At 42.9% G+C, this 15,522-nt stretch overlaps 1 protein-coding gene across 2 annotated transcripts; it reads left to right on the top strand.

Annotated features, from left to right (window-relative positions):
- Window positions 1-10,598: 10,598 nt before the first annotated feature.
- On the top strand, window positions 10,599-15,039 carry crebzf (CREB/ATF bZIP transcription factor). 2 transcript variants are annotated; one of them, XM_085392570.1, is made up of 4 exons: window positions 10,599-10,779; window positions 11,632-12,441; window positions 12,613-12,688; window positions 13,087-15,039. In XM_085392570.1, the coding sequence occupies exons 2-3, from the start codon at window positions 11,675-11,677 to the stop codon at window positions 12,620-12,622; spliced, it is 777 nt and encodes a 258-aa protein (XP_085248696.1). In that variant the 5' UTR covers window positions 10,599-10,779; window positions 11,632-11,674; the 3' UTR covers window positions 12,623-12,688; window positions 13,087-15,039. The 2 variants fall into 2 exon arrangements, with proteins under 2 accessions (XP_085248696.1, XP_085248697.1); XM_085392571.1 differs by having other exon boundaries at window positions 11,632-12,688.
- The last annotated feature ends 483 nt before the right edge of the window (window positions 15,040-15,522 follow it).

Raw genomic sequence — 15,522 nt, 5'->3', positions numbered from 1 at the left:
GGCTGATGCCATCCACATTATACCAGGGCATGTGCTACTGACTGAGTCCAGCAAAATATCACCAGGTCGTGTGTTGCTGGCTGAGGACATCCACAATACACAAGGGCCTCTGCTAGTTGCTGATGTATCCACATTTCACACCGGCCAGTGCTCCCTGTGAGGCCATCTTCACCAGACCAGGGTCTTTCATAGGTTTGTAGCTTGAACCTATTCGCTGGAACGTTGAGGACAATATAATTACACAGCAAGCAAGACACGAAGTAGGCAAAGTTCTTCATGTTACTCATGCATGAGGGAGATCTGCCTGGAGCCAAGTGTCGTTCCACCACTTGACCTCCGTCAGACTCTCAGCCAGGTTCCCCATAGCACTCCTTTTATTGTGGTTACATGAATATGCATAGGATCCTTAACATATGATGTCTATATACACACTGTTAGAGTTTGTATTGTTGATTGTCATTTATGCTTAGAAATATTTAACCATAGATGCTTAGAGGTGTATAATCAATTGTGTAGTGATAAGTTGTGTGATCTTTAACAGGCTACAGAGGCTTGGTGTGTATTCCACACTAGAATGCACACCTATATCCTGGGAGCATGGGAAAGTTCGTACCTTGTCTTAATTGTTTTATGGTAGGATTAACATAGCTACGTCTGTTCTAGTCTAAGTGCTTTTCTGTTTAGATGAACTGCTGGACTTCCTCACCGGGGGGGGGTCTAGTCTACCCTCTTCCTGACCAAGGATGTTTGACCCTTTGATCAGCAACACACACACACACACACACACACACACACACACACACACACACACACACACACACACAGGCAAGGTACTCTTTGTTTGTATGTAGACGTCGTATGTTAATGAACCTATGCATATTCATGTAACCTCAATAAAAGGACAGTGGTACGGGAGGACGGACGAGAGCTACTGGGGTCAAGCGAAGGGACGGCGCTCTGTCCAGTCTCTCCCGTGCACGAGTACCATGAAGAAGTTTGCCTACTTGCGTCTTGCTTGCAGTGTAATTATATTGTCTTAACGTTCCAGCGAATAGGTTCAAGCTACAAACCTATCACACACAATCCTACCGTAAAGCAATAAGACAAGGTACGACCTCTCTCGTGCTCCCAGAGTGCTCTCTAATGCACACAAAGTTTGCAGACTATCAAGGATCAAACCTCTACCAATCTACAACTAATTATAAAACTCTAAGCATATATAAGTAGATATTTCTAAGCATAAATGACAATCAACAATACAAAACCTAACATCCCTCTCTTTTTTACAATTATGCTAGAAAAGTTCCCAGTTATGAATACCTCATGTCTGACAGTTTCAATGCAAACATTTTTATACACAGCATATGTCAATCACCCTAAATTACTGTAAAAGTACACAGTTTAACAAATGTATTAGCAGTTATCCCATTCCTCATTGATCTCATCCAATGGCAAACTGCATCCTACGAGCAAACAAATGAATTGTTAATTTAATAGTTAAAATAAGAACGTAACATTTTCAAAAACACCCCAGCTTGGTGGTGCTTCCTCCGGGCGTGCAAATCACATGTCTCTCTGCAGAGTGGTTTAAGTTCTGCGGGGCGTCATAAATGTCTCTTCCAGTTGTTTCCATCATTGTCCATAGGACCAGAGTCCAAATGTATGTACAATAAACATTCAAACATACCAGTTGGTTTTGTTGTTTGTCGACATGGGTCTCAGCTATCGTGAAAGCTGCAGACCTCTTCAGCACTCTAGTTTTATGGCCTCTACCAACCCCCATCACCTCACTTCAGGCCTTCGTCCTGCGAGGGGGATACTTATGACTCCTCCATTGTCCACGCTCTGCAGAAAAACCCCTCTGTGGAAAGGCTGCTGGGTTCAGTTATCTTACTGCTGTTATGATCCCAGCAGCCTTCAGAGTGTCATCGTATGCACAGTGCAGTGGCACAGCATTAGGTGATGTTCATAGGAAACTGCTGTCATCACCACCATAGCTTCTGGTTCCTGTGCTTTTCACAGAATCATGATGCCATCCTTAGACTCCCTCTGCGCTGTCGATGGAGCTTGGCACGCTCAGCGTCAACATTGACTCTCTCATTTTATTTAAGATTTTGCTGTCGGAAGTCTCCTCTGTTGGCCTCTGGAAATCCCCCTTGGCACAGCTCTCATTCCAACGCAGTTTCATGGTCCTTGCTGTGGCTCCAAAGTCTAAGCTCATGATGGGCCCCAACCAGCTCGACCTTTGACCTCAACCACTGCCTGGGCTGTCAGCTATGCCTGGAATGGTTCTTGCTTCTCACTGGGCCTCTTAAGATTTCTCAGGAGATCCCTTTCAGCAATACTCTGACTGTTGGACCTATATTTCCTTGCTAGGAGGAGAGCATGTCAAGAATCATCAAATCACATTCTTTAGTTCAGTGAACTTCACTTATAGGCCATCAAAGCCTCATCTGAACATGGATGCACCACTTGCATAGGTTTAATACCTGTAAATGAACTGTTAATCACACAAATCACTGCAACAATAATAGAAAACATTATTCAATAATAGAAAACATTATTTAATGTTAATCCTGGACCCCTCCTCTTGACGCATGGACACTCCCATGAGTCAACTCATCAAACCTGGATTCCTGTCTTAAAGAAAAAGGTTAGCTAGATCATGTCCCAGGCAACATCAGGGCATCTCCTCCGGAGTAGCTCCATAACCCTGCAATAAAAGTGTGTTTTGCATATTAAGTTTGCTTAACACCTGGCTCTGCCAGGAGCCTGCATACACACCATCATGGCCTGTAGAACAAGATCGGGAAGTAAAATCAAACTTCACACTTGTAAACAATTGTATCCTAAGAGTAATAAGTATTGAGCACTAGCAAGACAAGTGTCATGTGCAGGTTTTCTCAAATCAGTAAACTACAACTATTTCCATAATTCGCCTCAGACATGGATAATCCCATGTACTCAGTCAACATTAATGTAATCGGTGACTTCCCTTAAGCAAAGTCACTCCAGTCATATATTACTATGGGCTCAAAAGTGGCCAGCTAATGAGCACCATATTAAACTATTCCATAAACACTGCATCTCTTATTTGTTTTTCTCATGTCACTCGTCCGCTTCTGCTGAATCCTCTACATGCATTCTCAGAAAACCAAACATTAGCAATACACATTGACCGTGGTCAGACGGTGGTCAGGCGCAGATCGACAGGTTCCAGAGGTGCCATAAAAACACCATAAAGTCAACCATCCATAGCTGCGGAAAGAAGTGACACTAGTCTTCAACACAGGAAATTTCTCACATGTTATTCACATTGTCAAAGTAACCTTCACATTTACCCAAAAACACAGTGTAACAGCATCACCAACTCATAACCTGTAAACACAGTTTCTTCACACATAAACCCAGAAATCCTGTAGTAGGAAAAAACATCAACCAGTTGTCCTGGTATAAATCGCATCATCAAGTCACATGAAGAACTGTAATGCTGTAGAAAAGAAATGTAAATGTTAGCGCTGCGCAGATGCATACACACTTTCTCACAGTGTCCTCTGTGAGCAACACAAGGTAGTGAATAACACCCCTGGTAGATGCACAGACACAGAAAGTGACACTTAAAAGTTTAAATCGTCACGCAACCTCGAATGTGGCTGTCATCTTTCTGCTCCTGTAAAAGGAAACACACATAAATTCATCTGCACCTTTGTCAGGTGGGGGTTAACTTCGCACAGTCGTGTTACATCAGTAAAGTCTTGTCAGCTTTTGTCAGCTTTTACCAGTCAGTTTTTTTTTCTTTCACTCATTCATCCATGCATTCATTCTTTCTTTGACCTATCGTCGCATTTAGTTTCCACTCTCAGCAAAATGACGTCATTTCAAAAAGAAAAAGAACTTTAGTTCGGATTACATCGCTGAATCCTTTTTGGACAGGAACTTACTTTCTAAGTGTCCCAAATAAGTGGCGTTCTCCTGAGCCCATTTTAATGTGGAGAAGCTCACTTGTAACAAGTTTCTCGACGACGTGTCGTACAGCGCTTTCTGTTCTAATCGTGCAGATCTGCTCAAACGACAGAGATTATCGAACAAAACTTTCATTCAGTGCACTGTGAAAGTATCAAAATAAAAAGGCCTTGTTAAGTCATGACACAAGCTCCTCATCTCAGGAGCGTAAATCATACCATTGGCATGGTTTATCATGTCTTTCATAAACTGGTTAAAAATATTATATAATTCCCCAACAGCTTGTGTTAGAACAAATGACCAGACATCCTCCAGCTTCTGTCTCTTGAGGGGCACCAGGCAGGGATGCCCACTCTCCCCTTCACTGTTTGCAATTTTTATTGAACCACTAGCAGCAGCAATTAGACAGAATTCAGTAATTAAGGGCATAAAATGCAAGAACGTGGAACATAAAATCAGCCTTTATGCGGATGATGTGTTACTCTTTCTCCAAAATTCACAAACCAATATCTCTGGGGTGATTGAATTGATAAACTCTTTTGCAAGAATATCAGATTACTCAATTAACTGGTCAAAATCTACAGTTCTACCGATTAATTGCTCCCTCCAAAATTCCTCTTCTACACCACTGCAATCGGGAAATATAAAATATTTAGGTATTAATGTATCTCCCAAGCTTGCAGATCTAACTAAATTAAACCATATCCCACTTTTAAAGAAGGTAGAAGATGATCTGGCTAGATGGAAATGTCTACCCATATCACTCATGGGAAGGGTTGCCGCTATAAAAATGATGGTCTTACCAAAAATAAATTATTTATTCTCAATGATCCCAACTAAACCGCCACAAGATTGGTTCAGATCTCTAGATTCATGTATGTCCAAATTCCTTTGGAAAAATAAACCCCCACGTATAAGCTTAAAAACACTACAAAAGACCAAGGATAAAGGAGGACTAGAACTGCCTAACTTTCAGCACTACTTCTTAGCCAACAGGCTTCAGTTTATCTCAGGATGGCTAAAACATACCCTCTTAGATGAACCTTGGCTAGATGTAGAACAAGCACTTTGCAATAATCTAGAGATCTCAGACCTACCATTTATCAGCTCAAACATCCAACGACATGAATGCTTTAAAAGCATCAACATCAGCGCTTCTCTGACAGCATGGTGGGAGTTTCTAAAATTGACGGCGTCTTCATTAATCCCATGCAAACGTACACCTATCTGGAACAACCCTGACATATTACAAAACAATAATATGATAAACTTTTCAGATTGGAGTGGTAAAGGAATCAAATATTTAGAACATATACTAGAAGGAACAGAATTTATCTCATTTGACGGACTAGTTACACAATATGGGATCAACAAGAAAAGATTTTTAGAATATCAACAAATTAAATCCATAATAAAAAAGAAATTTAAACCAGGTCAAGTTGAACTACAAACACCACCAAGTGTGGTTCAATTTCTTACTCTTAAAACCCCCAAATTACTATCCAAAATATACAGAATGCTTTCTAAAACAGATGAATCAATATCACTTCCTATTGCAAAATGGGAAGCGGATTTATCAGTTAACTTAGACCTAAACTTCTGGTCTCAGATTTGCTTAAAAACCTTTCATCTAATTAGAAATCCCAGTCTTCAATTAATTCAATACAAAATATTACATAGAGTGCACTATACAGGTCATCGGATGTTCAAGATGGGCTTTACGTCTACCAACAACTGCTCACACTGCCAAACCAATTCACCGGACAATTATATCCACGCTCTTTGGTTCTGTCCACCAGTTCAGAAGTTTTGGCGCGAGATATGTGAAGACTTATCTAAGTGTCTGAAATGTAACATTCCAACTTCCCCCTTAGTGTGTTTGTTGGGCAGCTTAGATAATGTCACTTCAGAAAAGAATATCGCCCATATGGTTTTCACTGCCCTATGCATAGCCAAGAAAACAGTCCTCATGAACTGGAAAAATAAAAATAATCTTAATTCTAACCAATATAGAAAATATCTATTAGATTACATTAGTCTTGATACAGCCTCTGCCACCACATCAGATCAATTGCTCTGGGCTCCTTTGATCAGCTCCATCACCTAGTGGGGGTGGGGGGTCATAGTTTGGTCCCGCCTTCACTGTTGTGATTGGTGTGGGGGTAGGGACAGGCTTAGGGCGTCGGGGGGTTCCCCGGAGGCATCTTCCTTGGGGGGCTCAACCCGGGGTAGCGGTCATGTCCGGTTAGGGGCTCTGTTGGCTCTCAGGTGACTGTTTCCTCGCGGCTGCGTGCAGCGGGGCTAGGGGAGGGTCTGTGCTGACGGACGTGGGTTACTGACCTGGTAGCCTGGCTGCCCCTGGGTGGGTCCGGGATGGGCGTGAGGTTCTGGGGGCGCTCCGTCTCTGGGCTGGGGCCCGGGCCGGGCCTTGGGGGCTTGGGTCCTGGTTGGTGTGTTGCCAGGGTTGTGGGCGGGTGGATGCATGGGGGCCCACCCCTGGAGCAGGGTGCCGCCGGTGCATCGAGCCACCTGGGGGGCTCTTCAACTGGTGGGGGAGATTGTCACATCTTGCAGGAGCTTTCCTCTCCTCGGGAGCTCTCTCTGCAGGAGGGGGAGATACAGGAGAGGTGGAGGAAGATCTCAGCCTGGGTGTTTATTGTCTTATGTAGTCTGGAAGATGAGTGGATGGTGGGGTGGGTGCAGCTTTCTCTGTGGTGGGGTTGGGTGGACTGTCCCGGGCTCTGTGGGGCCGGGAGGCGCTGCTGCACTGGGCCCCGGTCTGGATGGGCCTGGGCCCCCTTTCCCTGGCGGGTCGCGGAGTATGGGGGTGCCTACTGGGGTCAGCGGGGGAGCTGGCCCCAGGGAGGGGTCACCTGCCCCTCCCTTCCTTCCCTCCCCATCTCCAGCTGCCTCCCTCTTCCCGCTCCACCACAACCACCCACACATGCAGGACCTTGGAGTAGGGGTATGTCACCAGGGTGCAGAGGAGGCTACCCCCCCTCCCCTCCCTCTGTCCCCTTCTGGCTGCCTCTGCCTCAATTTTATCCCACAACTTAGACATTCACATTACTCACACTCTCATTACACATACATATAGGATCTTGGGGGTGGGCACGATACACGGAATCCAAAGTACCATCAGGGTGTACACCCCACCCCTGGCGTCGTTGCCCACCTCTCAATTTTAAATACACGTAGACATTGAGGGCTAGCAGGAGGGACCATGCGCTTACCTGCTGCTCTCTGGCAGGTAGCTCCATGCCCTCCTGGGTTTTAATTGCACCTTAGAACACACATGCATCAACACTACAATGAGCGGGTGGAGGGAGGTTTGGAGTCTTCTCTCACCCCCGTTCTCTGCGACCTGCTGGAGCGGGGGGGCTAGGAGGAGGAGTTGGCCGTCCGACTGCGGTCTGGAGTGTGGGGCCTCCCTGCTGCTGCGGAGTCGGGGCGGTCTGCTTCCCCCCACCGCAGGGAAAAGGGTAACACCACCTGGGTCTGGGTGCAGTTCCCCCTCCAGGGGCAAGGGTACCTAGACCCGGTTTGTAGAGTATGCTTGGGGAGTGTGATCGTGTGTACAGCGTCTCTTTATGTCTGTCTCCACGTTGGTTGAGTGTGGAGTAAGTGCATATGAGAGCATGAGGGTGGGAATGGATGTTTGTATATGTGTGTGCCTGTATTTCTGTGTCTATATGTCAGGTTGGGTGTCAGGCGCCACCTCTCTGGGGACATCTCAGGCCCTCCAAGGTTTGGAGGCCTATCTCCCCCTACCACTACTTCCCCTGCCAGTGGCGGACTCCCTCAGGTGTCGGTGCGTTGGTGGTTCTTTGTGTCCGGGGATGGGCGTCCAGGTACACACCGGCTCACTCCTTGGCGGCCGCTTATCGGGGCCTGGAGCCTGGGGCTCACTCGGGCCACTTCGGAGGCGGGGTGCCCCCGGCCTCTCGGCCTGGGGCTCGGTCACTCAGGCACGGCTGGCTGCCGGCGGAGCTCACGGGCGCGTCACTGCAACTCCCCCTGGCTTCTGCTCCGCGGCTGCTGAGTGAGCCCTCATCTGGGACTCTCCTCAGCTCTTTCTGGGACAGTGGCGCGGCTGCCCCTCTGTTGGTCTTCCTTGGTCTCTTGTGTTCTGGGGGCCTCTGGATGTCTGGAGTTTTGATCTCCTCCATACCTGCTTCATGCCCTGGAGGACGGGGCTGTGGCCCCCCCACACCCTCTAGCAGATCATTACATGAAGGAACCTTTTAAAAAAAAAACAAGCGCGTCCATGCTCACAGGTGTACACACGGGTGATCACACCCACAAACTACACCCTTTTTGGCTCCTACCTCAAAGCACACTGTTCTGTTGATCTTATGTGCTGCACAATAATGTTTAATATTTAGTATTTACTGTCATATTCCCATATATCATTGTGATGCTGTTTATTCTATTACTCTTGTTCTCTTCTGCTTGTTTTCTTTTTTCTTTCTCAGCAGGTGATCCAGGTGATTGATATATGCATTTTTTATTTCTTTTTTTTTTTCTGCTCATTCTGTTGGTTTTTGTTTTTTGCCCTTCTCCCCCGTCCCTCTTCTCAGCTGTTTCTCTTTCCCTCTTTCTTTCTCCCCTTCTTTCCCCCAGTCAAGTCTGTCCCGTATTCAGTAAGTGAAAATAAAATAAACAATAAAAGGTGAATCAAATGGACCATTACGGCAAGGCTGGGATGGTCAATTTGGTAAAGTAAATCCGTTGGGCATCTTTCTTTGCCTTTAGACAACAATTCTGATGGCAAAAGAGCCAAACGGGACAGGCAAAAAAAAAAAAAGAAAAAAGAAAAAAAAGAAAAGAATGAAGGGTAAATTTAACTGGGAAAGAATAAGATAAAATATATAAATTAAAGTTGAAAATAAAATAACTATATATATATATATATATATATATATATATATATATATATATATACACAATAAGAGCAGCTGTACAAGTATTGAATGGAAATGAAGAAATATGATGTCCAGTGTTGTGCAATCCACATTTGTAAGTGTCTTGTACAGTGCAAATATCCTTAAAGTGATTTAGTGATGAAGTGCATGCAAACCAGTAAACAAATTAAAACAAACAAATACTGTTAAGAAACTATAATACAAAAACAGCTGGTGAAAATATAAATAATATGTAAACAACTTAACAACCCCCAAAGCGTCCAAGTCATGTCATGTCATGCGCAACATCTAAACACAAGAGGGGGGAGGGGGAGCAAAGTGTGCCTGCTTTGTGCTGACACAGGAACGGCAAGTCCAGCAACCTGGCTGTTTGGCCTTTGCCAAAACCACAGCATTGCAAACAAGAGCGGAAGTAAAGAATCAATCTCACCAGGCTAGTATCGATCCGATACCGATGCAGACTTGGTATTGATATGATCAATATTTGGATCAATCCGCCTACAGCACTTTGTGAACCCTGGTTTTATGTTAGAGTGCTTTATAAATAAAGCTGGCATAGTATGTTCTAATTCTAATTCTAATTGTGATCTGCCTCTAGTTAAAGGTACAACAGAGAGCTTGGATAACCTCCAGCTCTATTGCAAATTGCAAAACCATGCCACCTTTCCTGGTTCCACTGCACATTCAGACTGCCAGCTTCCTTCATGTTCACCTTGCTTCTCCCATCCAAATGGATGGACTCATAACCACTGCTACATTATGAAGTGAAGTCTTGTATTTAGCACGTTTAGTGCAGTACACCACATATCACTTAAAGACCTTGAATCTATTCACTGTTTACCTTTTGACATCTCTCTCTAAGTTGGAAAATTATATCTTCTATTTCTGAGAGTAAATTGCACTGTTAAAAAAATGCAACTCGGAATTTGTAAGCCATTACATTTTTGATTCAGGATTTTTTGTTTGCTTTTATATCCTGTGCTGTCTGGCAGGTTTTGCACTCAGATTAGGCTTAACTCACATTCCAGAATTAAGGAAACTGACTCACACTTGGCTTTTCTCAAATCATCTTATCCTCTTTATCCTCAAAATACTATTTTGAATTTAATGTCTAAAATTTGATTTTAGTCTCAAAATGATACATTAAGATAATATGTTTATCCTAACATGTCATTAATACTTAGAGGTGGGAAAGATGGGAAGCTCAGATGTTTTGAAACTGTGTCGGGCCTCTGAAGCTCAGATGTTTCGAAACAGGTTCTAAACACCCAGGTCACATGACCACGACTAAATGAGGTTAGTGTACATCACCCTAGTTTCAAAAGCCAGTGAAGCTGCTTCAGGACAGGGGTGATGTGGTGAATAGAGGGAATCTTAGTGATAACATGGGCAAGCAGAGACCCGGACACGTTGAAGCTTATTGGTAGAAAACAGTCATTTCTACAGTCATTGGTTAGACCAAAAAGAAGGTAATTACAGTAACAAGGCTATGAACTACTAGTACGATTTTCCGTCGTATTGAGACTGCAACAAAACGCTGCTTAAATTTAGAGTATTGAGACTTGCCATTGTGAAATGCACATCTTAAATGGTTCGTTGTAAGGCTCTTATTTTGAATGAATTTTTCGGACACTCCACACCAGTTGGTGGCGGTAATGCACCATTTTGATGTTTGCTAACCTTGTGAAGAAGAAGAAGAAGAATTTTCCGGAAGTGTCGTCTGAACTGACTGTGAAGGTATTCGGTTACACTCTTTGGACTGCTCTGTGTTGTTTTCTGTTTAAAATTTCGGATTCTTCAGAAAAAGGAAACAGATAAGCAATCAGTAATCTTGGTAATTTAATCAACGGATATACCAAAAGCATTTATTGCCGTTTTCCCTAAAAGGGAGGTAAGTACACGGTTGAAGAACTAGTGTGCTGCGTCATTATGAGTTAGCGCCTTAGTGTTTTAGCAAGGCTAGCCGCAGCTAAGAAGCATGTGAGCGGACGGTAAAAGAGGACGTTTTATACTTCAACTTTCAAATGAATTAGACTGTATGTCTTGGATATATTTTACTCTCTCTTTCAATGTATCAGAACATTAATGATTAAATCAAAGCTAACCGTATTTTACGAATATTAGCTTGGCGGTAAGGCGAACGTGGTTTTAGGACAACCAGGGCTGTCAGCAAGCTCACTATAGAACTATAGTGAGCTTGCTGACAGAGCCCTTAATATTTGTGATGATGTTATTATTTGGTATCTCAATCTGCGAATGTTGCGATAATGCGGAAATGTATCTTTATATTGAACAAACGACTTTCTGTGGTGTGTTGTCGAGCACTTACTGTAAAAAGTACCTATTGTAGGTGAAGCTAATGCTGAGCCTTAGCTTAGCAAGAGGCTAGGTAAAGCTAGGCCTTAGCTTAGCAAGAGGCCATTATAAGTTCCTATTACGTTTAAGCAATAGATATCTCAGCGCGCCTGTAAGGAGAATGTGCCAGTACCTAACACGAAGTGGTTCATAAGTGATTTAATAGGAGTGAATTATTTTTCGAGCCCAAACGGGAAAATACTCTAAACGTCTTTCATATTAGTTTGGTAGAAAATAAACACTATGCCGACAATTTTATAAATGTTTGGATTATTCTGTACAGTTGTAAATTAGTTATTGTTCATTGGCCTGTGTTTACTGTATTACCTTTGTTTGGTAATCAAATCTACGCCAACATAATTGTATGTTTCTGTCTTTACATGTTCAGGTCTTTGTGGACAGGTTTCTTGCAGTCCAGCTGACAAACCACAATGATCACTAGAAGAAGCCGCACTGTCACCAACACAAAAGTGCAGTCTCCAGAGGTTGAGGCGGTAGATGTGGAAAGTATGAAAGATCTTCCGATTCCATGTGACGGATTCCGAGTTAAAGATGTGGATGCTGCTGGAGTAGAGCTTGATGACCTGTTTGAAGACTTAAAATGGACACTAGACAGAGATGCTTCATCCTCGCTCTTCAATATTGATTTGGCTGATCTCTGTGTGTACAACACCAAAGATGGAGACTCCGGGCTTGAAGCTTCAACTGCCTCATCTCCTGAGAGATATTCCTCTGACTCCCAGAACAGCAGGCAAAAACAGTCAAGTCACGTGACTAACAAAAATGCAATCGCTGCCAGATTAAATCGTCTCAAGAAGAAGGAATATGTCAATAGCTTGGAGCAGAAGATCGGCATGCTTTCAACGGAAAATAGCACGCTCAAAATAGAAAATTCTCAGCTGACCAAGAGAGTGGAAGAGTTGGAAGATGAAACCAGGTACTTGAGGGCTGTGCTGGCAAATGAGAGCATGTTAGCCCAGCTCTTGTCCAGGCTGAGCGGTGTGAATGGGATGAAATTATCTTCCTCACTTTTCCAGGGGCCCAACTCAAACGAGCACGACTACGCCCTGCCCAGGAAATGGGCCAGAGTGGAGGAAAAAGAAACATCTGGTGGCGTGTGTCTTCATGTGGACAAGAATCATGTCTCAGTGGAGTTCTGCACCAAGTGTGCAGAGAGTGCAAGCACGGTGCTCAAAATGTAGGGTCAAGTACTTCTCTTTGTTTTCAGATATTGAGACTGAGCTTGATGGGGCTCAGTGTGCTGAACTTGAGGCTGGATGAACGCTTTGAATTGATTAATTACCTAAGAACTGTGCATGTGTTTTTGTGTGATGATGGAGTTCATGTTGCTGCTAAACCTTGTTGACAGTTTCTTCTAGGTAATTGGTTGATCCACCATGCGGGATGAGTGGCTTTCAGAACGCCTTTGTCTGCTTGACTCCATGGTAAGGATCAGACAAGAACAGACATTTTCTGTTTTGTTTTATTTCACAGGGTATAGCATTCAGCCGCGACGCCAGTGTTTTTGTTTCTATAACTTTATTTTCCTGCTAGTTTTTGAGCACGTCTTTTCCATATGGATTGTTGTTATAGGAAATAACTTGATTAAAGTTAATTAGGTTTTACTCTTAATTGTCTTTTATCTTTAATCTTAAGATGTTAAGATAAAGGTGCGGGTCCACAAAGAGTGATCTTATATCGTCTCAAATTGGAAAAGCAATAATCTGTCGGAAGACAATTTTTTGTATGTTCAGTTTTTGTAGAACTAATCTCTTTGTGAACCTGCACCCCTGTACAAAAGAATACTTTCATTTAGCGCCACCTATTTTTCTTTATGCTAAAGTGGATTCTGCTGGTGGAAGGGGAAGAGGCTGGACAAGCGGCTGCCATCGTGGCCTGGTATTTTTTTAAAGGTAGTATCGGTATCAAATGGTATTTGTGATCCTATTTCATCACTACTCCACAACATCTGTAGCTGCTGATCCTGTCAGCATAGCTCCCGCAGCATTTTTAAGGGCTGACAATAGCTTCTCGTTTATGCAAACACAAGTTTAACAGTCTAAGAATTATAACTTGTATATATTGTTGGAATGTATATTTAACATACTCAGAAAAATCTGCTGTACGTGGAAAAAAATGTGTAAATGTGTACATAACTCTGAACACATACTGTTTTAGGTAAATGGCCTTTGAGAAATGTTGGACAAATAAATCTTATTTACAGTACTTTTGACTTAAAAGCATCTGCTGGTTTTGTTTTGTTTTTGAGTCTTGTTTAGTACTGTTGATATTAATGTGTCTCTTTTTCTCTCTCTAAACAGCAAGCTCTCTGCCGATAAACTGAACATTTGGGTCAAGTCTGGTAAAGGTTGTCAAAACAAATGACCAAGAGCTCATTTGATGGAAGCACAAAGCATGAGGGCCCACAGGGGTTTTCTTGCCCATGTTTTATCCCATTTACTTCAGATTACACAGCCACATCCTACACCTAAAATTAGTGGCGTTTTTATAGGTCTCGGTCAGTCCACTTAAACTGTACCAAGCCAGTCCCTGGTGATCTTTTCACTCCTACACGTCAGGGTATATTTACACTGCTGGGATTGCCAGCCATGTGACTGTCAAACACCATTTTCAGTAATTGTGTAGTTACTTTGGAACAGGAAACCTTACTTTGAGCTTAACTCATTAGTTCAATTCAAATGTTCGGCTTTCATAAGTTGCTCTATCCTTAAGTTTGCGTCACATGAAAAGCTGTCCATGTGAAAACTAGTGGAAAGCTTTTATTTTCAAGTGAAAATGGGTGTAATGAGTCAGATCTCTACACAGTAAAGTGTGGTCTGTAGACAGCAGATGGATTTAAGTGAATTGCTTTAATTTCAATCACTAATATTGTATACATTGTAATATAGTTTATTTGAAAACTACCTTTGATCCACTGAGATCTTTCATTTTTCTTCAGTGCGCGTATGCAGACTGGAATGATTGATCAGCCAGGCATTAAATTGTGAAGCATGTGAAAGTGGAGTCTATTAGGTGAGCTTAGCATGGAAACCAAATAAGTACATAGCTTCTCTGACTGTCCAAAGTTTATATATTTTTCTTCTCGTGATGGTTAGCTACAGGCTGTTGGACTCTGATTTGAAAGTGTTGTATAACATTGCAGAAAACCAAAACCATCGACAGTGGGAAACTCATTCACTCACAAGTCAGACTGTAAGATCTGTAGCTTAATGATCATCTGTGTCAATCCTCATGGATATCAGTCTGCATGTGAGCTGTATACTTAAAAAAAAAAATCCCCCCCACTTGTAGTACAAATGGCAGTGTTTTGTTTTTTTTAATGTATGAATTCACATACCTCATGTATGCCTAAAGAAGTCACCCCCTGCTGGCAATGAGGAATAATGCATATTTAAGGTACTTGAAGCATTGCATGTGACATACGTGGACATTGTTGACTATTTGTTGTACAACTGTGTAAGAAATGAGCAGTTTCAGCTCCAGTCAGTTTAAATCAGGGGTGTCCAACATACGGCCCGGAGGTCAGACTTGATCCAGGAAAGATGCCAACCTACTAGATGTCTTTGGAAAATGTGGAGGGCATAGAATTTGGACTTTATTTACATAGCTTTGGCAGCTGCCTGTGCTGCTAATAAAAACACTGCCACAGACATTCATACTACGAAGTAATAGACAATTAAATGATAGAGAAGTTTCCTAATTACAGGGCAGTCTGGGTAATTAAAAAAAAAAACTACTGTCGTTTTATGTTTACTTCTTACAGTTTAAGACCAAAGGATCATGCTGAGCTGCATTTCTTTGTCATGTAGTAACACTGAGATGTGCTGTTGGGATATTGCAGGGATTAGATTTGCAGTTAAACAACTTCTTGTGTGTGTATAGTTTATTAATCAATGGGGGGGTGGAATTACTCTCTCTGCCTTTAACCCATTCACTCAGTGAAGCAGTGGGCAGCCACATCAGGTGCCCGGGGAGCAGTTTGTAGGAATGGTACCTTGCTCAGGATAGCCGTTCAGCAAATTTGAACCCCCGACCTTCCAATTATGGGGCAAACACGCTACCTACTGAGCTATCATGGACAGTATCCCACATTCTTGATTTTTAGTTCACAAACACTTCTTGGCTTACAACTCCTGAAACTTTGGAGGCTTTTTATACAGCTCTTTATACAGTAAAGTTACAGTGGGATACAAATAATATCAGGGTGATCCTGCCACAATTTGTTCCCCCTGTCCAAATCGCGGAAAAACACTAGTTT

Source organism: Rhamphochromis longiceps, linkage group LG20 (assembly GCF_057381845.1).
Source record: "Rhamphochromis longiceps isolate RC_006_pf linkage group LG20, R_longiceps_female_GT1.1, whole genome shotgun sequence".
Taxonomy (NCBI): domain Eukaryota; kingdom Metazoa; phylum Chordata; class Actinopteri; order Cichliformes; family Cichlidae; genus Rhamphochromis; species Rhamphochromis longiceps.
Note: the sequence above shows the minus strand (reverse complement) of the source record. Positions and strands in the feature narration are given on the sequence as shown.

What these genes read in the sequence shown, in the direction of transcription:
- crebzf (XM_085392570.1), top strand. Translation starts at nt 11,675, where the DNA reads ATGATCACTAGAAGAAGCCGCACTGTCACCAACACAAAAGTGCAGTCT.